The sequence below is a fragment of the Hyperolius riggenbachi genome, chromosome 3, assembly GCF_040937935.1.
Source record: "Hyperolius riggenbachi isolate aHypRig1 chromosome 3, aHypRig1.pri, whole genome shotgun sequence".
Classification (NCBI taxonomy): Eukaryota; Metazoa; Chordata; class Amphibia; order Anura; family Hyperoliidae; genus Hyperolius; species Hyperolius riggenbachi.
Genome location: NC_090648.1, coordinates 183,834,588 through 183,860,497, shown reverse-complemented (window position 1 = coordinate 183,860,497; position 25,910 = coordinate 183,834,588). Strand labels below are relative to the sequence as shown.

Below are 25,910 nucleotides of genomic sequence, written 5' to 3'. Positions count from 1 at the left end.
GCCTGCGCAGGAGCCAGGAAGGTAAATATTACGTCACCGCTGCACGGAGGGCTGCAGCGAGACCCCTGACGGATGGAGGACGGCGTGGGAAGCCTCATTAGGATCCGGAGGCTTCCCCCACCCGAGGTGAGTACCCCCCAGGGGACGTTTTGTCGTTACAGTTCCTCTTTAATCATATTAATTTTAATAGATAATGGCTTAATAATAATAATGGGACACAAAAACAAGAAAACTGGAAAAAAAAACACCTTTATATCCAAATAATATATTGTTGCTATACATTGTACTAGGAACATAATTTAAATGCTGTGATAGCCGGGAATAATGGGCAAATAAAATGGGTGGGTTTTATTTATAGTAGCATTGCTTATTTTAAAATTATAGGGGGTGGAATTGGAGAAATAGTGTGATTTTCTTTTTTTTTGTGTGTATTTGCTTTAAAAATGCATAGAAAAAGTAATCACTGAAAACAAGTATCGCTCACAAAAAGCTTAACTTGTGAAAAAAACAAGATATACATGGATTAACGAGATCAAACACATTTATCAAATGGAATCCCTTACGCATAGTATTCACAATAGATATGAGATTTTCTCCAATACCTGGATACATTGGTACATTTTTTTGGAATCAAATGAATATAAACGTCTATTGCAAAACTCCCTCTCCTAGGATCTTTTACTAAAATAAGTGCTGAAGTATTCCCCTCCTCTCCCCTTCGTGTTGGATTTCAATTACATAATATAGTACTACTCCCAACAAGATGAAAGAAATGGGTTAGACTGAAATGGGCCCAACGGAAACCTCTATCTCTGGCCTTCTATTCCTCCCTCTTCCTTTCTTCTAGGTCCCTGTGGAACCGAGGTTCTCCGGGACCTTCAGAATTCTATCCACTTTTTCTTTCTCCTTCTCTCTTTTTATGATCCCTAAGTTGTTATCAATGCACCGATTGGATTTTATAACCTCTTCTTCTTTCTACCTCCCTAGCGGTATGGACAGATATTTCCGTCCATAAAAACATGCTGTGAACAGTATAAACGTGCATGCACATCAATACTCTCCTGCACTGTATACTAGACCCTTGCTTGACACATTTTGGCAAGTTACAGGAAAAAAAAAAGTTTTAAAAATAAATGTTATCACTTTTTGCACAGAAATCCTGGGAAAATTGAACGCCAGGGAGGTAAACCAACATATCGCTATCTGGTGCTTCAAACCTCCCGGTTTACATATTATTGATACGTCAGATCTAACGTTTTCAAGTTGACAATAGTTGTGCATTTATCATAGCATTCCTTATGTTTACATGAGCTTACTTTTGTTATTAAGAGACCATATCATTCTCTATGAGCAGTACATTATGTTTTCCTGAGGACTGTATTGTAAAAATGTGTTCTTTAATAAAGAATCTTAAAAAAAAAAAAAAAGATATAGATCATTTACGTGTGATGAGTAGTGATAATGTTATTGGCGAATGAATGGGAGGAGTGCTGACAGGGGTAAATTGCTTCTGTCCTGAAGGTGAAAACACCTGTGGGCTGAACTGGTTAATGGAATCTTATCAAAGTGTTACAAGTGTTTTGCAGGCAATATTGACTCTGCCACTAGTGCTAACTGCTAAGGCATAGGCTACCCAAGGCAAGTAAGTACTGTAGTCACCGGTTTTCACTAGTGTGTCCCGTAAGAATAAATAGGCTTCTGCTCTTAGTGGGCTGTGGACTACTTTGCTGCTGGTGACTACCAGGTTGCTGACCTTGGGATTTCCCCACTGAAAACAGGAAAAACGGGAGCTACTGCATAAAATAAACTTTGGAAATCAGTGACAGGCAGCAAATTATATAGTATGGTCAGTGTGCAGAACTAGTATGTACTACTCCTCCTAAATATTTTTTTAATGTTTTTTAGGGTTCAGCAAACATTTAAGACAGAGCTGTCAGGATGATAGGAAAGTCTTGCAATTACTGATAGTCAGAGAAGATGCAGGAGGTTATTGTTAAGCAGTGTAAATGCACACAGTTGCATTGCTAGCCCACAGGCTAGCAATGCTTTCTGTTACTATGGAGGGAGGTGAGGGACAATGGTGTAACACACAACAGAGAAGGATGAAGCAAATACAGTGAGTTGGAGAACAATAGGCTCAGCAATCACTCGACCGGATGATATGCTATTTCGGTTTCCTTGCAAATGGATCAGGACAGCCATAAACACTCTAAATTCTTGGCTTAGGTTTTAGGCATAGGGTTGAGTGTTGTTTGGTGCTAAGAGTCACCTGTGGGCAAGGATATTAGGGAGGATGGAAAACAAAGGAAGATCTAGAGAAGCTGGCAGCAATGGCCGCACTACTTCTGCCATGCTGTGGTGTGGTGGATAGCACTCTCACATTGCTGGGTCCCAGTTTCAATCCCAGCCAAGGCTCTAAGTTTGTATGTTCTCCCTGTGTCTGCATGGATTTCCCCCAGGCACTCTGGTTTCATCCCACATCCCAAAGGGATACAGATAAAATTGGCCCTACACTGCAATAGACTTATGACTATGGTAGGTATTAGATTGAGAGCCCCCCTGAGGGACAGTTAGTACCAGGACTCTATATTATTATTATTTAGTATTTATATAGCGCCGACATATTACGCAGCGCTGTACAGTGTATATATATATCTTGTCACTAACTGTCCCTCAAAGGAGCTCACAATCTAATCCCTACCATTGCCATATGTCCATATTATGTAGTGTAAGTACTGTAGTCTAGGGCCAATTTTAGGGGGAGCCAATTAACTTATCCGTATGTTTTTGGAATGTGGGAGGAAACCCACGCGGACATGGAGAGAACAAACAAACTCTTTGCAGATAGTGCCCTGGCTGGGATTTGAACCGGGGACCCAGCGCTGCAAGGCAAGAGCACTAACCACTACGCCACCGTGCTGCCCCCCTATACTCTGTACAGCGCTGTGGAAGATGTTTGTGCTATATAAATACTAAATAATAATAATACTTTGCAATGTGTATAGTCTGCTGACAGTGGGGAAAAGTAAACAATAGGAAGCAAGGAGGATTTTTCCGGGAATATATTATAACAACACTATTGACATGGGATCAATTTACGGTTGATTTAACATTATAATGTTATCAATACACTTGTCCTTTAAACTCTTGAGGACCGCGGTCTTAAACCCCCCTAGTGACCAGACCATTTAATTAGCCTCCTGCAGGGCCATACAATTAAGGCTTCGCTGCAGGGCAGTACAATTCAGCACACAAGTGATTCCCCCCCCTTTTCTGCCCACCAACAGAGCTTTGTGTTGGTGGGCTGTGATTGCTCCCCCAATGTTTATTTTTCGAAAAATATTTGTTTATTTTTCAATATATTTCTCTATTTTTTTTTAACCCTCCCTACCTTCCTCCCCCCACCAGCCAATCAGCGTGATCGGCTGTCATAGGCTTCTGCCGTCCAGGGGGACAGCCATGTGACTTAGATCGCAGCGCTGTACAGTTTTATTAGACAGCGGTTTCGCCGTCTAACAGTCCCTAGCGGCGATCGCCGCTGGGAGGCTGATGACGGAGCGGAGCTCCATTATTCAAGCGGGGATGCGCGCGCGATCCCCTGCAATCTCCGCCCCTAGCACTTCACGCCAATTGCCGTGGAGTGGTCCTTGGGCTGACGCGCTGCTCACGATGATCGGCGTTGAGCAGTCGTTAGGCAGTTAAATTGACACCTAATGCTCAGATTTACAGTGCTAGAGTTCTGGTGGTGTAAGCAAATACATGCTTTCAATGGCAATTGAATTTAAAGGGAACTTGAATCAAGTAAAATGATTTAAAATAAACACATGATATACCTGCAAATTAATATTACATACTTACCTTGCCATCCGTTCCTCTCAGAAGCTCACCATTTTCTTCTTATAATTAATGATTTCTTCCAGTTCTGACAAGATTTTGCCAGAACTGAAATATATCACTTGCTGTCAGTTATATATCAGTTGCTGCAAGTTCTAGCTGGAAGGACAGCTGATGTGCAAGGTAATGTCCATGCTTCCCTATGGCTCTCGTGGGCGATATTACAGTTTAACAGTGTGCTGACCAGGAAGCTGTAATAGGGTAATGGCCACTTTCGAAATGGAGGATTGAGAATTCCATAGATTACAATGGACAAATAGGATGCAGGAGAGGAGAAGGAGGTGGATGAGTAGACTACACAGGAGGCAAGTATGATGTGTGTATGTTTATTTTGACTTTTAATTTTCAGTTCAGTTTGGCTTCAAGAAGATAACCATCTAATTTGCATGTGGGTGTGTGTACCATGCATATATTTATAGATGCACTGTATTAGTTTTGAATGTATTTGTATTCCATTCACTGCTAGATTTCATTTTTAAATATATCAGAAGCTGAATAAAAAAATAAATATGTCACATATGATGATTACATGACTTCTATTACTCATGTACTGTCATTAGGTTACTAGAAGCACAACAATATTGTGTTTTCTCTCACTGGATCAGAAAATGGACAAGCACAGCAGATGCAACAAGCTCTGTGCCTATGAAAGAAAATATCTTAATCACTGATGAGATTGAACCAAGCATGACTCACTCAATTAAATTTCAACTTCCGACAAGGTCGGTCTGTTTTTATTTAATGGTAAAGATAAGTGCCAGAAAGATCTGGTATCCCTACAGTGTACCAATGACTCATGCTTGGGACGCACTGCAGAATCAGTTTTCTATGCAGTTAAGGGCATTGTCTGATGGAACCCAAAATGTCGCTATTTTTCTTCATAAAATGCAGAATCCATAGCATTAAATTAGATTAAGTGTCTTTTTAACATAGGACAGCATATCGTAATAGATTTGGCAATGAATAAATAAATTACAACGGTCAATGCTTTGCTTTTCAATACAGTTCTTTGCATGGTGATCATTTCAGTCACAGCTGTTCGCATGATGATCACCTGAATCACATCTGATTCCCATCTGCCCTAGTAAAAAGTACAGTAGGTCTGTACATCTCTATGAAGCTGCTGATGTACAGTTCTTGTAAATATACACAAGTATAACCAACAGAGTGTGTCAGTTTCCTGCCCGAAGTGCAGGTTGAAGGTAAGACAATCTCTGTGGTTTTTAAAGACAAAGGTGTAATTATAATGTTATGCTGGGAATACACGGTTCTTTTCTGCCGTGCAGGAAGTGTTTAGAGGCTGTAATTTCTGCAAAAGGAGGATCTACTAAATATTGATTTAATTTCTTTTTTTTTAGTGCCCAAATTTATGCACCTTCCTAATTTTGTTTAAACAATTATTGCGCAACTTTCTGTAAATCCCATGAACTTCATTTCACTTCTCAAATATCACTGTGTTTGTCCCCTATGATATATTTAACTGACATTTTTTTTATCGGAACAACCAACGATTTATACAGGAAAATCATGACAATTAACAAGGTTGCCCACACTTTGGCATCCAACTGTACCTCTAACAGGGGTGACAGAGCTGGAACATGGGTCCATGAGAGAGACAGGATCACTCTATCTATAGGACCCAGAGCCATCCCTCTCAAAGGTATCTTTTTTTTTTTTTTTATTTCAGTTTTGCTTTAAATAATGTGAATGTTCTGGAAAGGCCAAGTCAAAGTTAAAATATAGAAACTTTTAAAGAGTCACCAATGACAAATAACATATAACATCTGTAGCCCACTCAAACACTATACGTATAGTATCCCAGCCCCCACTGGGTTCCAGGCAATTAACTACAGTGTTATGTGGCGTTTTGTGGAAAATATGAATATGCATAAAGAAGGTCCGAACACTGCAATTCAGGAACCGTGCATTAACCACCTTACCCCCCACGGTACGGATTTCTCCGTCCCTTTTTCCACCCTTATAAAATCAAGGGACGGAGAAATCCGTACCTCCCACGCTCCCGCTGCTCGTGCGCGTGCTGCCGCCCACTCGCCCAGAGATCAATGAACGGGAAAATCCATTCCCGTTCGTTGATCTAAGCCCCCGCAATGATCTGCTGCTTCTATGAGAAACAGCGCGATCATTGTGATTTTCCCAGCCTCATAGTGCTTCCTGTAAGCGTCCTTCCGTACGCTTACAGGTCGCATGAACACAAACTCACTGTTGCCATCTTGTGGCCAAATAGTAAAACTACACATAGTTACATAGTTACATAGTTATTTTGGTTGAAAAAAGACATACGTCCATCGAGTTCAACCAGTACAAAGTACAATTCCAGCCCGTCCCCCACATACCCCTGTTGATCCAGAGGAAGGCGGAAAAAAACCCACAAGGCATGGTCCAATTAGCCCCAAAAGGGAAAAATTCCTTCCTGACTCCAGATGGCAATCAGATAAAATCCCTGGATCAACATCATTAGGCATCACCTAGTAATTGTAGCCATGGATGTCTTTCAACGCAAGGAAAGCATCTAAGCCCCCTTTAAATACAGGTATAGAGTTTGCCATAACGACTTCCTGTGGCAATGCATTCCACATCTTAATCACTCTTACTGTAAAGAATCCTTTCCTAAATAAATGGCTAAAACGTTTTTCCTCCATGCGCAGATCATGTCCTCTAGTCCTTTGAGAAGGCCTAGGGACAAAAAGCTCACCTGCCAAGCTATTATATTGCCCTCTGATGTATTTATACATGTTAATTAGATCTCCTCTAAGGCGTCTTTTCTCTAGACTAAATAAACCCAGTTTATCTAACCTTTCTTGGTAAGCGAGACCTTCCATCCCACGTATCAATTTTGTACCCTAAAGCATTTTACATATACAAATACATTAGTTTTACACAATAAATTAACTCATTACCTCCCACACTCCCCAATTATTATTTTTTTGTAATTAAAAAAAAAAAATACAATAAAAAAAAACAAAAAACATAAATAGTTGCCTTAGGGACTGAACTTTTTAAATATTTAAGAGGGTATAACACTGTTACTTTATAAACTACGGGCTTGTAATTAGGGAGGGATGCAAAACTGAAAAAAATGCACCTTTATTTTCAAATAAAATATTGGCGCTAAACATTGTGATAGGGACATAATTTAAACGGTTTTATAACCGGGACAAATGGGCAAATACATTTCATGGGTTTTAATTACAGTAGCATGCATTATTTATAAACTATAATGGCCTAAAACTGAAAAAAAAAAATTTTTTCCCATTTTCCCATTAAAACACATTTAGAATAAAATAATTCTTGGCATAATGTCCCACCTAAAGAAAGCCTAATTGGTGGAGAAAAAGATATAGTTCATTTCATGCGATAAGTAATAATAAAGTTATAAACGAATGAATGGAAGGAGAGCTGAAAGGTGAAAATTGCTCTGGTGTTCAAGGGGTAAAACCCTTCAGTGGTGAAGTGGTTAAAGGGCAACCGAAGTAAGAAGGATATGGAGGCTGCCAGGCAACTGGTATTGTTTAAAAGAAAATAAATATGGCAGCCTCCATATCCTTTTTACTTCAGTTGCCCTTTAACCACTTCAGGATCACACATTTCCCCCTTGAAAACCAGAGCAATTTTCACATCATACTCCTACCATTCATTTGCCGTGGGGCAGCACGGTGGCGTAGTGGTTAGCTCTCTCGCCTTGCAGCGCTGGGTCCCTGGTTCGAATCCCAGCCAGGGCACTATCTGCAAAGAGTTTGTATGTTCTCTCCGTGTCTGCGTGGGTTTCCTCCGGGCACTCCGGTTTCCTCCCACATTCCAAAAACATACGGATAAGTTAATTGGCTCCCCCTAAAATTGGCCCTAGACTACAGTATATACACTACATAATATAGACATATGGCAATGGTAGGGATTAGATTGTGAGCTCCTTTGAGGGACAGTTAGTGACAAGATATATATATATATACACTGTACAGCGCTGCGTAATATGTCGGCGCTATATAAATACTAAATAATAATAATAATAATAATAATTTGCCAATAACTTTATTGCTACTTGTCACACTGAAATGATCTATATATTATTTTTTTTTGCGGGACAAACTATGCTTTCTTTGCACAGTACTTTTTGCTAAGAATTATTTTATTTTAAATGCATTTTACAGGAAAGGAGAAGAAACAAAATGAAAAAAATCATAATTCCTCAGCTTTCAGCCATTATAGTTTAAAAATAAATTGTGTTATTGTAGATAAAACCCACACATTTTATTTGCTTATTTGTCCCAGTTAATACAATATATAAATTAGGTCTCTAGTACAATGATTGTTGATAATATTTTATTTGGATGTAAAGGTGTATTTTTTTCCATTTAGTGTTTTGTTTATACTATTGAAATAATTACAGTAATATACCCTCATGACATACATATTAAAAAAGTTCATAAGGTAACCATTTGTTTTTTTTCTAAATTATGTAATTTATTTTACAATGGTTAATTTGCATATATTCAGCAGTGATGCACTGGGAGACATCTCAAGCTCACTCCAACCTGAATTATCGCAAATTCTTTCTGTTTTAAGGAAGCAAACTTTTGTTTTATTTTTGTTACAAGTGTTTTATTTTGATAGCTATGAGTTAGGGGTGGAAGGGGTTAAAAAAAATAATAAAAATGTATTTAATTTTCCTATGTAATAGTGTTTTTGGGTGTATTTTTACTTTTTGACCACAAGATGGCTCCACGCTTAGTTTCCAATAAGCCAGGTACAGGTGAAGCCAGAAGACTTAAAAAAAGCCTTGTGTAATCAAGTACATACTTGCAGTAATGGCATCCTTTGGCAGGCTGGGTCCTCTGACCCCCCCCCCCCCCTCCTTTCATCCATTATAAGTCATGTTAGTAGGCCCCAACTAATGCTAGTCAGGACCTTTGAATCAGAAGTAATCAGAGGCGGTCCTTCCATGATGAAACCTGGTGGGCAGGCATCAGGCAGCATTACACCCCTCGCTCCCCGGCTGCCGCTCCTTTACCTGCTGGAGCCGGTGGCCACCATCCTCCACCACATTGTCCCTTGCCGGCTGATCCTCGGCCCTTCTTCGCTGCATGCCCAGCACGGCATGCAGCACAGACCTAAGCATGGTAGCACGCCCGCAGGCAGTGAGACAGGAGAGTGGTTCCCCTGGTGACTATGCATATACAGGAAGTAAGTACTTCCTGTACATGCAGCTACTAGGAGCAGCCGCTCTCCTGTCTCACTCATTTCCTGCGGGTGGGTCTCACCATGCTGAGGTCTGTGCTGCGTGCCGCAGCAGAGCATGCAAAAGTGTACTAGTGTAAGGCATATTTCAGTGCATGTTAGTACCAGGCATAATAAATTCAGAAGATTAGTCTTGTGGTTCAATGAAATACATTTTTTTCTTTTGATCGGAATGATCTTATCGAAAATATAATTCCCCAAAAATTGTACCATCAATGGGCACCTTCAGTCTCCTTATAGAGGAGACTAGTGCTGGACCAAATGCAGCACCCAGGAAGTAAAACATCCATATGACCAACGTTTTATGGCATGGACACAGACAAGGAACATTTGTATTGTACTATTCTTCTGGCAGACTTAAAGTGCCAGAGCTGCAGCCATTAGGAGGCGCTCAGTAGGCAGTAGCGGTGTAAGGGAGTCTTGCCCAAGGTCTCCTTACTAAATAGGTGCAGGCTTACTGAACTGGAAGAGCCAAAATTCATACCCTGATCTCCTGTGTCAGACACTTTATGGATGCAACCATATTCTGAATCAGAAAGCACATAGTCATTCTGGTAAAATTACTCAACAAAAAGTTTTCGCTCTGCTACTGTGGATGTGCTATGTAAATCTGGAGCTGTGGAACATTTTCCTCTATGAATAAGCAAACAGTTGTTTTTATCTTGGGAAATAGGGAGTTATCACATCAACACTTAAAGGGAACCTTAACTGAACGGGGGGTAAAGAGTTTCACTTACCTGGGGCTATTACCAGCCCCCTGCAGCAGTCCTGTGCCCTCGGCGCCGCTCTGGAATCCTCTGGTCCCCCGCTGTCACTTAGTTTCGTTTTTGACGACTCACCAGTCGCCGGCCGCCATGCGTATTATTGGACGCATTCACCAATGCAATTAGCGCTATTGCGGACCGCAACGCGCACAAAAATACGCGTTACCGCACATCTACGCGTGCGGAATGCGGCAACGCGTGCGGAATGCGGCAACGCGTATTTTTATTAATTGCATTGGTGAATGCGTCCAATAATATGCATGGCGGCCGGCGACTGGTGAAACTCTTTACCCTCCGTTCAGTTAAGGTTCCCTTTAAAGAGACTCTGTAACAAAATGTTTAGCCTTATTTCTTCTATCCTTTAAGTTCCTATACCTGTTCTAATGTGCTCTGGCTTACCGCAGCCTTTTCTAGTTGCACTGTCTCTGTAATAAATCTTATCTTCTTTCCTCTGTCGGCTCTGGCTGGAATGTGTGGAATGTGCAGCACTGCTTGTTATAGGCAGAAGCTTTACACACCCTCTCCAAGCTCTCCTCTCAGCCTATCACACTCTGGTTAGCAGCCATGTCTTTTGTTTGTAAACACTGCCTAAAACTGGCAATTACAAGCCAGGATCGCAGCAGGGAGTGGCAGAAACAGCACAGAGGGGCCCAGGAGAACATAATGAATAGAATGGTATGCTTTTTATTGTAATATAATGAATTGTATGTGTAGTACGGATAATTAATAAAACATTAGTAGCAAACAAAAAGAGTCTCATATTTTTATTTTCAGTTATATGGCTGTATTGTTATAACATTGCATCATACTCTAATATTTGCAGTTTACAAATTATACTCTGTATTTTAAGCTATGACAGAGAGCAGAGCTGATGACCCTTTGAGCTTTTCTACAGTAACAAAAACGGTGAGAGACAAGTTGAGATAAGTACTTCAGAAAATATCACTGCTTTCTAATTAGCCTGAGAGCTCAGAGAAGCTCTTTTGCATAGATAACAAGTGAAGTTTCTTAAAGAGAATCTGTATTGTTAAAATCGCACAAAAGTAAACATACCAGTGCGTTAGGGGACATCTCCTATTACCCTCTGTCACAATTTCGCTGCTCCCCGCCGCATTAAAAGTGGTTAAAAACAGTTTTAAAAAGTTTGTTTATAAACAAACACAGGAAGTAGGTTGATGTACAGTATGTCGGATGTCCACGCATAGAAAATACATCCATACACAAGCAGGATGTATACAGCCTTCCTTTTTAATCTCAAGAGATCACTTGTGTGTTTCTTTCCCCCTGCAGCTATCTTCCACTGAAGTGTCAGGCTGTTTCTTCCTGCAGAATGCAGACAGCTCTGCCTGTATGTAATTCCTCAGTATGTGAAAGCCCAGCCAGCTCAGAGGAGGATTTATCAAGCTTGTAAAAGATAATAGAGCAGAGAGAAGCTGCACTAATCTAAATAACACACAGGCAGTGTGCAGAGAGGGGCCTGGAGGGGGGAGATGCATCACAGAACCACAACACTGAAGAACTTGGCAGCCTTCCAGACACAGGCCGACAAGTCTGACAAGAGAAAGATAAGTTGATTTATTACAGAGATGGTGATAGTAGAACGTGCTGCAGTAAGCCAGAGGACATTAGAACAGATTTTGGAACTTGTAGGATGGAAGAAAACCAGATGAAATTTTTGTTACGGAGTCTCTTTAACTCTTCCTGTACTGGAAACATTATTAAACTCATATCTGTGCTCCTAATGTTCTATTTCTTAGCTGTACCACACATACAAATCATTATATCATAAGTTTATTTTCACTTCAGATTACCTCTAAGGGAAACCTTAACTGAAGGAAAAAAAACAAGTTTAACTTACCTGGGGCTTCTAAAAGACCCCTGTAGCTCCCCTGTGCCCACGCTGTCACTTAGCGATCCTTCAGTCCCCTGCAGCGACCCTCTTCCAGCTAGCCGATGCAGCTAGTTGATGGCTGCTGCACATGCACATCCTCGATCATGCTCCTGTCGCCAGGAGTGTTCTGCACATGTGCAGTAGAGATTTTGCATGCGCAGAGCGCTCCCGTCTACGGGGGTGTAATCAGAAAGCGCGCGGACAAGTGACAGAGGGTCGCTGCAGTAGACCGGAGGATTGCTTTGTCACGCCGCGGGCACAGGGTGGCTGCAGGGGGCTGGTAGAAGCCCCAGGTAAGTTAAACTCTTTTCTCTTCAGATTAGGTTCCCTTTAATAACTTTCTGTGATATACAGATAACTACTAACTAGTTACAGATGTGCTTGGCTTTCAAAGGGCTCCTATCAGTTACTCCCTATTCTGCCTGAAGAAGCCGGTCACACCTTTTTTTTGTTTTGTTTGAAATCGACTGAATCGAGTCATCTATGGGGAGGGGTAAATCCACCACTACCTCAATATACTGTTTTTAGTTTACTGTATATTCATCTTTTTGGCACCTCTGTTGTATTCCTATTTACAGTCCTTATTTTTAGTAGTTGGGAATGGTGTCACCCATTCTTAAAATATCCCACAAAGGTTTAAATAAATAGTTGTCCTATGTTAATATTTCATAAAACTTTTATGTCCTGTAAAAGAAAGATCCCTAAATACAACCAAGCTTAACTTTTTGTAATCATTATTCAAAACAAAAATTTGCCTTCTTAAACAAAAGGTATTTGCTATTATTCAGGTTGGAGTGAGCATATGATGTCTCCCACAATGCAGCACTGCTAAATATGCAAATCATCCTTCACAAGGAGATGTCACAGCGCTACTCACATCTGTGTATGCTGAATACAAATCACATCCAATGCATTGATTCCCCAAAGGTTCAGGCACATCACATTGCTTGCAGGCTTAAAACATTTTTTTTTTATCCATTTTCGTGTGTTTCTTGCTGAGTGACCTCATTGTTTTTCTCTAGTTTAGTTAAGTGGATGGGCTATGCCTTTTTCGCTGTCATGTGTTTATAACAATTTCCAGTTTTGCTATTCTTCTTTGTGTATTATGTTTTCTAACTCTTTTGCATTGCTGGCAGCTTGTACTCTTTGAGCATACAGTGTTCCCTTTATTTTTGTATGCATATTCTGTGGTCAAAATAAAGTTTCTTTTGAACACTAAAACAGTCTGCTGATGTCAGATGATGCACAGTAATGTGGATGCTTACCCCACACAGACTATACACGGATGCAGTCTCATGGCTGTTACCATACAAGAGGTGTGGAGCAGGTCGCCATCGTTTCGCCCCTCAATAAGGGCTTTCTATGACCTTATCTCAAGACCTAAGGGCTCGTTCACACCTAAGCATCCCTAAAGCGCTAGGTTTTTTTTTAAAACGCTAGTGCTATAATAGTCTATGGCAGTGTTCACACTTGAGCGATTATCGCTAATCTCGAGCGTTCTGCGATTATCGCTAATCGCAAACGTGTTACATGCAGCATTTTTCTGTCAATTTTGGAGAGATCGCCATTAGCATATATAGAATATATATCGTGATCGCTCCAAAAACATGAATTTGTCAGTGATTTTTTCACGTTAAATTGCGGAAAAATCACCCACGGAAAATGCTGTGGTTAGCGATTTTAGGAGTGAACGAGCTCTAAGGGTTATTGTGGGGCGAAATGATGGTCGACATTCACCGCACCTTTTGTATGGTAACAACTATGTGACTGCTATTGAAATCTGTGTATTGTCTGTGTGGGATAAGCAACCTTCTCAATATTAAAGGAGAAATGTAATCACCTTTAAGAAATGACTGTTCACTTGCTGGCCAAAACACTGTTAGGTGCCATTGTAACAAAATATTCATGTTAGTCATTGGTTTTCACACCACTTATCTGCAGTTTTAAAATTCTATTTGACTGGAGTACACATCAGTGCCTGATCTTTGCATCAACATTGCTGTGCATCATCTGACATCAGCAGACTTGTCAGTAGTTTACAGAATGTGTGAGCTTCTTAGCTGCAGGGAAAGATCTAAAAATAATGGTGAACAGTCCCCTCAATATGTTTTGCATCTGAATTACCAAAGGACAGATTATTTGTAAAATAATATGTGTACATTTTACAGGCCATGCTGTTTACAGTGTAAGTCATTATAATTAGTCATTATAGCTGCTATTATAACTCCTACTTATAACTCCTTATTATAAGTCAAACCATCAAGAGCAATTAATATTTTCATTTTACCAATGTGTTTAGCCAGGCTACATGGATAGCTGGGGATAATTCTCTGTGGAAACTGGAAAATGCAGAGCAAATTTCTAAACCACCATTTTCATTAGTCAGACTTAACAACATACAGTGGCTTGCAAAAGTATTCGGACCCCTTTAAGTTTTCCACATTTTGTCACATTACTGCCACAAACATGAATCAATTTTATTGGAATTCCACGTGAAAGACCAATATAAAGTGGTGTACACGTGAGAAGTGGAACGAAAATCATACATGATTCCAAACTTTTTTTTACAAATAAATAACGGCAAAGTGGGGTGTGCATAATTATTCAGCCCCCTTTGGTCTGAGTGCCGTCAGCTGCCCATAGACATTGCCTGATGAGTGCTAATGACTAAATAGAGTGCACCTGTGTGTAATCTAATGTCAGTACAAATACAGCTGCTCTGTGACGGCCTCAGAGGTTGTCTAAGAGAATTTTGGGAGCAACAACACCATGAAGTCCAAAGAACACACCAGACAGGTCAGGGATAAAGTTATTGAGAAATTTAAAGCAGGCTTAGGCTACAAAAAGATTTCCAAAACCTTGAACATCCCACGGAGCACTGTGCAAGCGATCATTCAGAAATGGAAGGAGAATGGCACAACTGTAAACCTACCAAGACAAGGCCGTCCACCTAAACTCACAGGCCGAACAAGGAGAGCGCTGATCAAAAATGCAGTCAAGAGGCCCATGGTGACTCTGGACGAGCTGCAGAGATCTACAGCTCAGGTTGGGGAATCGGTCCATAGGACAACTATTAGTCATGCACTGCACAAAGTTGGCCTTTATGGAAGAGTGGCAAGAAGAAAGCCATTGTTAACAGAAAAGCATAAGAAGTCCCGTTTGCAGTTTGCCGCAAGCCATGCAGGGGTTACAGCAAACATGTGGAAGAAGGTGCTCTGATCAGATGAGACCAAAATGGAACTTTTTGGTCAAAATGCAAAACACTATGTGTGGCGGAAAACTAACACTACACATCACTCTGAACACACCATCCCCACTGTCAAATATAGTGGTGGTAGCATCATGCTCTGGGGGTGCTTCTCTTCAGTAGGGACAAGTAAGCTTGTCAGAGTTGATGGGAAGATGGATGGAGCCAAATACACGGCAATCTTGGAAGAAAACCTCTTGGAGTCTGCAAAAGACTTGAGACTGGGACAGAGGTTCACCTTCCAGCAGATCAACGACCTTAAACATAAAGCCAGGGCAACAATGGAATGGTTTAAAACAAAACATATCCATGTGTTAGAATGGCCCAGTCAAAGTCCAGATCTAAATCCAATCGAGAATCTGTGGCAAGATCTGAAAATTGCTGTTCACAAACGCTGTCCATCTAATCTGACTGAGCTGTAGCTGTTTTGCAAAGAAGAATGGGCAAGGATTTCAGTCTCTAGATGTGCAAAGCTGGTAGAGACATACCCTAAAAGACTGGCAGCTGTAATTGCAGCAAAAGGTGGTTCTACAAAGTATTTACTCAGGGGGCTGAATAATTATGCACACCCCACTTTGCAGTTATTGATTTGTAAAAAATGTTTGGAATAATGTATGATTTTTGTTCAACTTCTTACATGTACACCACTTTGTATTGGTCTTTCACGTGTAATTCCAATAACATTGATGCATGTTTGTGGCAGTAATATGACAAAATGTGGAAAACTTCAAGGGGGCCGAATACTTACAGGGGTGCCTCTAACCATTTTGTCACTCCAGGCGAGGAAACCTGTAGCGCCCCCCTCCCTAAAAAAAAATAATTATCGTAATGCGGCAGCGTTTTCACTAGAAAATAATCGTAATGCAGCAGCGTTTCACCCAAAAACAATCGTATAGCAGCAGCGGTTCACCCGAAAATAATCATAATGCGGCAATGTTTCACCCGAAAATAATCATAATGCAGCAGAAAATACACATAGGCAGGACTCCACTTTCGTGAGGCACAAAGGGGGACAGAAGGAGGCACAGGGGGATTGAATATGGCACACAGGGCGACATAAGGAGGCACAGGGGGACAGAAGGAGGCATGAGGGTCAGAAGAAGTCACAAAGAAGGACATAAAAAAGGCACAAGGGAACAGAAGGAGGCACAAGGGAACAGAAGGAGGCACACAGGGGGACACAAGGAGGCACATGGGCAACAAAAGGAGGCACAATGGGGGACAGAATGAGACACAGGAGGACAGAAGGAGGTACAGAAGGACAGAAGGAGGTACACAGAGGGGCAGCGGGTGGTACAGGGGGAAAGAAGAAGGCATGAGGGCCAGAAGGAGGCACAAAAAAGGACAGAAGGAGGCACAGGGGGAGTGAAGGAGGCAAACGGGGACAGAAGGAGGCACAAATGGGGATAGATTGAGGCACAATAGGGGACAGATTAAGGCACAAAGGGAGACAAAAGGAGGCATAGGAGGAAATAAGGAGGCACAAAAAGTGGCAGAAGGAGACAAAGAAAAACAAAGGGGGCAAAGGGAGGCACATGGAGACAGAATGAGGCACAAAGGGAGACAGAAGGAGGCACATGAGGACAGTAGGAGGCACAGTGAGACTGAAGGAGGAACAGGTGGGCAGAGGTAGCACAGGAGGACAAAGAAAGGGACAAGGGGACATAAGGAGGCACAGGGGGACAGAAAGAGGCAGAGGTGGCACAGGGGGACTGAAGGAGGCACATGAAGACAGAAGGAGGCACAAAGGGAGACAGGAGGCATAAAGGGAAACAGAAGGACAAACGGGGTTAGACATAGTACAAGACACTGAAGGAGGCACAAGGAGACACAAAAGGGACAGAAGGAGGAACAAAGGGGGGGGGGGATGTACAAAGCACAGAAGGTCACAGTGGCAGCTGCCTGCAACTTACGCTAAGCAGAACACCCATGGGGCGGGGCTTAGTCAGGGCGTGGCTTATGTCAGGGGGCGTGGGTTAATCCAGCAACATGGCGCCCCCAGGACCAATGGCACTCCAGGCAATGGCCTGTACTGCCTATGCCTAGAGGCTCCCCTGGTGGCAGTACTCAGAGCCGGGTCAAGGTTCTCCAGCGCATACATATGAATTGGCTGCCGGGAGACTTGGGCACAGGATACAGCCGATACGGCTTATCCTGCTTCTGCACAAGTTCCCGGCGGCATTAAATACTATTCCCCCTCTAGGTCCATGTGGATAGTGGGGAATAATGTAATTTGGCTTCCAGCTATTGCTGGTGGCCGAATTACAGTGTTTTAGAAGCAACTTCAGCTCCGTCTTCTGACGGCGCCAAAGTTACTGACTGTGCGCCACTATAGCCGTAATACCTATTACGGCCTATGGTGGCGCCGGCAACGCCCAAATCTCCTACACTGTAATCACAGCGCTCGCCTCCAGCACCCAAGGCTGAGACACCAAAGTGCGCCCCTCCATCCCTCCCGCCCCAGCTGTCACACTCTGATTGCTATTAGACTAAGAGGCGCCCCAGGGCTAACAACCCCCCCCCCTCCTCCAACACCTTAATCATCTCTAGTTATCTGACTTGCAGTCACTGCCATTTATCCCTTTTTCTTATTTCTCTCTGCTTCAAACACAATAGGGGAAAGATAGCTGAGTGAGTTGTGCGCCCCCTCCTATACTGCGCCCTGAGGCTGGAGCCTCTCTCACCTCTGCCTAAGTCCGGTCCTGGCAGTAGTCATTATTATGTACATAGGATGGGTAAGAGACAGTCAGTCTGAAAACTTGACTAGAACTACAATGGATAATGGCTGACATAATACCATACATTCACAATGGTAAACAAACATGGATACTGCACTTTAATTTGCAGTAAAAGAAGTCAAAAACAGTCTTGCTGCACCATGACAATGCACATTCTTGTGCAGCAGTTGCAGTCATGGAGAAAATGCAACAGCTGCGGTTTGAACAATGTCCACATCTCCCATCCGTCCTAGATCAGGCATCATGTGACTATCAGGTGATAAGCTTTGTACACATGCTAGATGGCTCTTGGCCATGTACTGAGCTAGCGGCCCTGCTCCCCCATGCCCCAAGCAAGTGCTTTCGGCACCCAGAGCCGGACGCGTAGCGACTTACTTGGGCACCGCTGTAGCACTACTGCTCAAGTGCGAGCCCTGCGCATGGGTAATTCTTCTCCCTTTGAGTTACTTATCCCTCTGAGTTGCTACGACTCAGAGGGGGAATAGTATTTTATGCAGCTGTGAATTTGAGTGGCAGCAGGGTGAACCGTCATTCGGCTCACCCTGCACCCAACTCACCGGCAGCGTGCCTATACGTATGCCCCCCTCCATAGTAACAGAAAGTGTCGCTAGCCTATAGGCAATCATGTCTGAACAGTACTCAGCCCCAAACTGATGCCCGAATGATGTTCCAATCCCTGTGGATAACAGTCCTTGTAGGTGTGTACAAGGCACAATTCACAGAGGGGGTTGCGTTGGAGCTGCAGACCTGGATTCATAGACACCTAAAAAGCTTCTGGTACTGAATAATGAAGAAGCTTAGGCCCCGTTCACACTTGCGGTTTTGTCAAAACCGCACCGGATGTCCGGACCGCACCGGAGCCGGACCGGACCTGATCCGTACGGTTCCTATCCGGATCCGGTCCGGATCCGGTCCGTTTGCATCCGGTTTCCGTGCGGTGTGAACACGGTTGCGGTCCGGATCCGGTTTCTTAAGGAGATACCATCCTGTAAATACCTGGGGTCTGGGAGGTCAGCAGAAGGGTCTGGGGTCATTGTTGGAGACAGGTGGACGTGTGGAGACCATCCGTGGATACAGAGACTGCAGTTGGGACCATGGATCCAGGCATTTTTTACTCGTAAACCTGGGAATTCTCTCCTTCCTGTTGTTCGCCTCCTCGTTATCAGACATCAGACATGTTGCTGCCAAAACGAGCTCCAGCATGAAATCGCTGCTGCCCCACTCTTTGAACGCTTGGCCCATGTGGTCCCCATCCAAAATGCATAGGAAGTGGGGTAGAACGTCCGGTTTTTGTAGCCAGTGTGTTGTGCGCTCTCCGGCTCTCATTGCTTTGTATTGGCCGGATGGTGCAGTCCGGCTCCGCTCCGGATACGGCTGCCGGAGGAGCCGGACCAAAAAATAGCGCATGTTGGAACGGACGCCGGAGTCCGGATCCGGTCCGGCAGAACGGACGCATGTGAACGGACGCATAGGCTTTCATTGCTATTGCCGTGCGTCCGTTCCGTCCGTTCTGCAAGCGGTCCGGCTCCGGCACGGCGATTCCGGACGGCCACCGCTAATGTGAACCGGGCCTTACAAAACGTGAATCCACCTGCAGTGGGGCTGTGGGTAGAAGGGATATAACTATTATTTTCATAGGATCACAGTTAGCAGGGTACTTTTGCCTTTAGTCAGGGTTTACACTTGCCTTCTCTCAGCAATGCAGAATGCAGTCGTATGGATAAGCTATGCGATTTCAGAGCGGGTGCTTCATGTTGTCCTTGGCACTACAACGTGCTATAGGTATGCATAGTAGGCAAAACCCATGCTGCATTTGTTTTTAAACCCTGAATCTAAAAACGCAGATAGACAATGTGAACCACTCAAGGAATAGCATAGTATTAGCATAGTATTTCCTTGCAAGTGCATTCCGCCATTCTTGCCTAAAGGGCCTGAGCACACTTGTGCACTTTTGTGTAGTTTTCAGCAACACATCAATTATAGACTGATACGTATTGCTGAAAAATGCAAAAAGCCAAGTAAATGTGATCAGGTCCTAATTGTCTGATGCTCCCTTGTGCTATGAAACTGTGGAAAATGTATGTAGAGTCCAATGAATTTCCCTATTTTAATTTAAACACATTTGATTGAGGATGAAAGGTCCACATGGGGTAACGGTCTATTATATCAAATGCCAAAGCTACAAAATCGGACAGATGTGGTTCTGTTGTTCCCACTTCCAGCCAAGTCACACAGATGACTTGTTACTAGACACCCCAACTACTAGCTGGGCACAGTCTCCAGGATGCTGTAACCAGCTGATAGTGAGAGAGTTGCATTAGTGTTCTCCTCAAGAAAAATGGCAACCTTTAGTTGCTGGGTAACAAAAGTTAGCAATTGCAACAGTTACTCTTAATGCAAGTCCATTGTTATTCACTAGTTGTTGCAATGATGCACACCCTCTAGCGATAAGTTACACAACTCTCCTTTGTGACATGGGCCTTAAAAGCACACTTGCCGTTACTACAATTCTAATCCACTGGCTACAATATTGTTTGAATCACTCACCTGGACCAGGTATATGAATCAGGCACACTAACTCACTCCACTAGACTACAAAATTGTTCCAGGGAGATAACTCCACTAGACTACAAAATTGTTCCCGGGAGATGCATTGTTGCTTAACAAAAAAACAGCTTTCCTACCAGTAATACTATTTTTTTATACATGTTCAACATGGCAGCTTACCAATCTCTTTAATGACAGGTATGCTTTAATTTCTGTTACATCCACAGGAAAAAGCACATTGGCACATAGACCAAGACTGTACATTGGACCTTATATATGCATAGCATAACAAAATCACATGATTCCTTCTGCAGTTAGCAGTACGCTTCATATTATCTAGCACAGACAGACCATAACTTGCTACATAGCGTACTGGAACACACAGGTCTCACTAAACTCGAAACATTCTGTGAACCTATAAGGTCTCTTTCTAGGTTTACAGAATGTTTCCATGTGTCATGCCAGTCTCTAGCATGACACATGGATCAAAGTAGATATTGGAAACACAACATGCATGTTTAGGAGTACTCACTTTTACGCAGTAGCAGAGAATTGGCCCCATGGTGACATGTTTTGTGTGACTGATGATTTGTTCAGATGCTGGTGGCGGCTTGGTGTCAGGCAGCACACAGTCCTCCTGGGGCTTTGCATTGAACTCCACATCCTGCTTTGCTCGAGAAGGACGCATATAGCTATTGAAAGTGATATCTGCAGAAGTTGGGCTCCTCTGATCTCTCTGTGTATCAGTAAGTTTTAATTTGGGCACCTCTTTTGTCCCCAGAGAGAAGTGCCTCAGCCTCATCAGGCTGCCTGAACTCGGGAGTTTGAAGTGAGACATTTTGGGTAACAAAGTGCATAGTGTGGTGGGACTGTCCTGTGCCACCAAGGTGAGGTTTTCAACCGGTAAAAAGGAAGTAGCAGCTGCCTGGGAGTTGGCACAAGCTTTGGCATTTATAGTTGGTTTTTGTACACATTCTTCAGTGGATGTTAAAGTGTCATTCCTAAATCGACTGTATTTTGCCCTTTGAAGCATAACTGGATATCTGAAGAAGAATTCCTGCAGTAATTGCCAGCTGAGCTTACTGGGATCTCTCATAGCCTTATTTCCATTGTCGCCAGCTCTAATCGGTTTCCTTTTTTGCCACAAAAATAAGTCCTTGTAAATCTTAGATGCATTTACATGTTGTTAGAATATTCTGAACGATATAAAAATATAAAAGAGCATAAAATATACTACATTCTTACAGAACTCTGCATCCTTTTACATCTACAAAAGTAATAGGGGTGCATGCAGAAATGATATACAAATTCATTTCTATATTTCTATATATAAAAAATAGGATCAGAATATAGTTACAGGAGGAGCTATAGGAGCTATAAAAGAACAAGTCAGTGGATTGCAGAAGAGAAAAATCCAGGCAGGAAATATGACAGCTGAAAAACAGAAGCTGGCTTCTTTCAGGAACACAGGGCAGCATGAAAGGCCATGGAAGCCGTGGAAAGTGTCCTTCATCTTCTGTGCAGCCCACGGCACACTGGCAGCATCCTGGAGTTAAAGAGTTTGGAGGCGTTGCTATGTTCCATGAATGAACTCCACTGAATGAAATGCTCCCTATGTTTGCACGCTATCAATCTGTGAATGGAGCTGAGAATGGCTGTAATTGACTCACGATCCTGAGGGTGTTCAGCTCTCGTCCAATTACAGGATGGCAGGATGACTCACACACAGCACTGAGCTACTAGTGAAATCTCCAGCTTCAGTGTATGCAATGGATGGATGGATATAGGCAGACAGAGATAGATATCCATTATGTTATACATACATATGCAGAGAAATAAAGAATATTTATATTATAATTTGAAAAAAAATCTATGATCTATATTTTACTGAGTCAGATCATTGCCTAGTACTTGTTTCATTCATATAGCAGACATTGGGCCGATCAACAAAAGAAACTGCTATTTAAATCATCAGGCACAGGGCAATTACAAAAATAAAGAAAAGGTATAGCCTCCTTTCCATGTCCACATTCCCTCACTTTTCACCCCATAGTGACCCCTACAGCCAAGGGTCATGCAAAAGTGCGACCAGCAACATGACACCACCAATCCATAACAAGTGTGGTGACACCACCACCTGCCCTAAAGGGGGAACCCGGGGAAGCACTTCTGGCTACACCTTCAATAGTTACGCTTCTGAAAAACACCTCACACTCAGGTGTGGTGGGGATGTACTGGGGGTAGCTGCTGTATCCAGACAATCTATCTATCAGGCCTCCCAGAGATTTGTGTTAGTGGGTTGTTGTTTTTTTAAATTATACTAAAAGCAGCCCATTCTATGCTGGATGTAGCCAAAAAAAAAGGGTATTGGAGCAAAATAGACTGGCTGGTGGGTGTGAGGGAAGGAAAGGATTCACACTGGGTGCTGATGGTGTGGCAGGATTAGAGCTGTGGGACAGAAGATCAAAGTGGGCACTATTGGTGGGTGTCGTTGGAAGGGAGGGTGAGTCGCACTGAGCGCTATTGCTAAGCAGGTATTGTGGATTTCAGTGGGTGCTGGGTTTGCGGGCGATCACAATGGGTACTGCTGGAAGACATGCATATAGAAACATACAACCTTATGTCCTAGTTGGAAGGTGATCAGATGTCAGAAAGTAGATGACTATGCCATACATTCCTTAGCACAAGTCACATTGTCACACCTAGAGGGGTCTGTAGTCTGTTGTCACTAAATGGCAAATCGGCAGTGGGGCAAGTGTGTGTGTGTGTGTGTGTGTGTGTGTGTGTGCGTGTGTGCGTGCGTGCGTGCGTGCGTGCGTGTGTGTATTACAGGAAATACATACTAAACAGAGCTTCCCTCAGAAAATACAGGCTTCAAAGCATTGCCTAACCAAGGTTTATTTATTTAGTTATAAATACTCAAGTTTAGACTCACAGTCTACTTATGGCAATTAACCCCTAGGGCTGGACAAAGCTTGTTCACTAGTGATTGGAACCGGACATAGGCGATATATACAGTGCTGCCCAAAATTATTCATACCCCTGGCAAATTTTGACTTAAAGTTACTTTTATTCAACCAGCAAGTAATTTTTTGACAAGAAATGACATAGGTGTCTCCCAAAAGATAATAAGACTATGTACAAGAGGCACTATTGTGGGGAAAAAAAACATTTGTCAGCTTTTAAATCCAAAGTGCTATACCATTCCAAATAGTCCAAGTTGTTCTAAAGCATCCTAATTACCCTGATTAATTGGGAACAGCTGTTTTAATCAACTCAACTGTTGAAAAACAGCAGCTCTCTGCAGTTGGTTTGTGGACAGTCATGGCTAAGACATAGGCCAGTGAGGACCTGCGGCTACGCACTGTGGCTGCTCACAAGTCAGGAAAGGGCTACAAGGCCATTTCTAAATGTTTTAATTAAAAAAAAATACAAGATGTTCCGCACTGTGGGTAATCTCAGAGGACGTGGTCAGAAGCCAAACGTGACACCTGTGCTGGTCAGGAGGATAGTGAGAGAAATAAAAAAGAATCCAAGGATCACCACCAAGGCCATCTTGGTGAATCCAGGCTCTGCTGGTGGCAATGTCTCAAGGCAGACAATCCAACAGACACTGTACACTGCTGGGTTCCATGGATGCAGACAAAGGAGGACAAAACTTCTCCAGATAAGGCACACAAAAGCTTGCTTGGCCTTTCCAAATACTCATCTGGACAAAGAAGAAGACTTCTGGTCTTCTGTGTTATGGTCAGACCAAACAAAAATTGAATTGTTTAGCCACAATGATGTTTCCTTCATTTGGGGTAAAAAATTAGAAGCCTTCAAGCCAAAGAACACTATGCCCACTGTCAAACATGGTGGTGGGAACCTAATGCTTCCGTGATGTTTTTCAGCCAATGGACCAGGGAACCTTATCACAGTAAACGGCACCATGAAAAAAGAGCAATACATGAGGATTTGCAACGAACACATCAGGCAGCCTGCAGAGAAACTTGGCCTTGGGCACCAATGGACATTTCAGCATGACAATGACCCAAAACACACAGCAAAAGTGGTGAAGAAATGGTTAACAGACAACAACATTAACGTTTTGGAGTTGCCCAGACAGAGTCCTGACTTGATTCCAATTGAGAATCTGTGGAGGGCGCTAAACATGAGGGTGATGGCAAGAAGACCCTCCAATCTGAAAGATTTAGAGCTCATTGCTAAAGATGAATGGGCAAAAATACCTGTGGACATGCAAAAAGCTGGTCTGCAATTATAGAAAGTGTTTGATTGCTGTAAACCTCTATAATAAAACCCCTGTGTCCCTGCGTGCGCTGTCTCTGTGTAGCTGGGTCCGTGCATTTTGCTACTGCACATGTGCGCAGCACGGACCCAGCCTCACAGAGACAGGAGGACGGGGCCAGGGAGCCGGGCGCGCGTGTGGGCTGGCGGCCAGGTGTGCGGCGGGTGTGTGCGCGTGCGTACGCAGAAACATGCTGCGGGCGGCGTCGAGAAACAGACCCTGGAGCCCGTTTTTAAACGGGCTTGGGTCTACTAGTGGCCAATAAAGGCTTTTCTATTCATTATTGGAAGGGTATGAATAATTTTTTTTTTTTATATATATCTTTATTTATATCATTCCATTCATACAAAATTTATACAAAATCAATCCATAAAATCTTCAACAGATATATTCCCTTATACCCACATATACATTTAATGTTAGTTTTTTCAGATCAACGGTCTTCTCCTATCACCCCCTTAAAAAAAAAAAAAGCGTGTCCAATCCTTAGTATCTTGGGTGCTTCATCTTAATAATCTCTAATACTCATGCATTACCCTCATGCACCTCTTACTCTCATACACCTTTCATTCACACTCATCCTTCATTCATATACTGGGCCTCTTCCATTTTCTTTCGTTTTCATTCTCCCCTCTTCCTCTTTTCTCTTCTCCACCCCTTTCTTTCTTTTGTCACTGAACCCCATATGGTGCCTCCCTGATGGTCACCTTCCCCTCACCAGTCCATCATATTATCTTCCCTCTTAACCCCCTTGGCGGTATGAAAAATACCGCCAGGGGGCAGCGCAGCAGTTTTTTTTTAATTATTTTTTTTTAAAATCATGTAGCGAGCCGAGGGCTTGCTACATGATAGCCGCTGCTCAGCGGCATCCCCCCAGCCCCGCCGATCGCCTCCGGCGATAGGCGATCAGGAAATCCCGTTCAAAGAACGGGATTTCCTGGAGGGCTTCCCCCGTCGCCATGGCGACGGGGCGGAATGACGTCACCGACGTCAGCGACGTCGGGACGTCATTGGGAGACCCGATCCACCCCTCGGCGCTGCCTGGCACTGATTGGCCAGGCAGCGCTCGGGGTCTGGGGGGGGGGCCGCGCGCCGCACCGGATAGCGGCGATCGGGCGCGCGGCGGCGGCGATCGGGGTGCTGGCGCAGCTAGCAAAGTGCTAGCTGCGTCCAGCAAAAAAAAAATTAAGTAAATCGGCCCAGCAGGGCCTGAGCGGCACCCTCCGGCGGCTTACCCCGTGTCACACACGGGGTTACCGCTAAGGAGGTTAAACACCTCCCATTGAAA

The 25,910-nt window shown here is 43.2% G+C and overlaps 1 protein-coding gene across 1 annotated transcript in view; it reads right to left on the bottom strand.

The window, feature by feature from the left end:
• SHC4 (SHC adaptor protein 4) overlaps window positions 1–21,976 on the bottom strand; it is a 130,050-nt gene extending 108,074 nt beyond the window's left edge. The window contains exon 1 of the mRNA XM_068272512.1: window positions 20,867–21,976. Within this exon, the coding sequence (XP_068128613.1) occupies window positions 20,867–21,430 (564 nt within the window). The 5' untranslated portion in view covers window positions 21,431–21,976. The remainder of the gene's footprint in view (window positions 1–20,866) is intronic.
• Window positions 21,977–25,910: the final 3,934 nt, after the last annotated feature.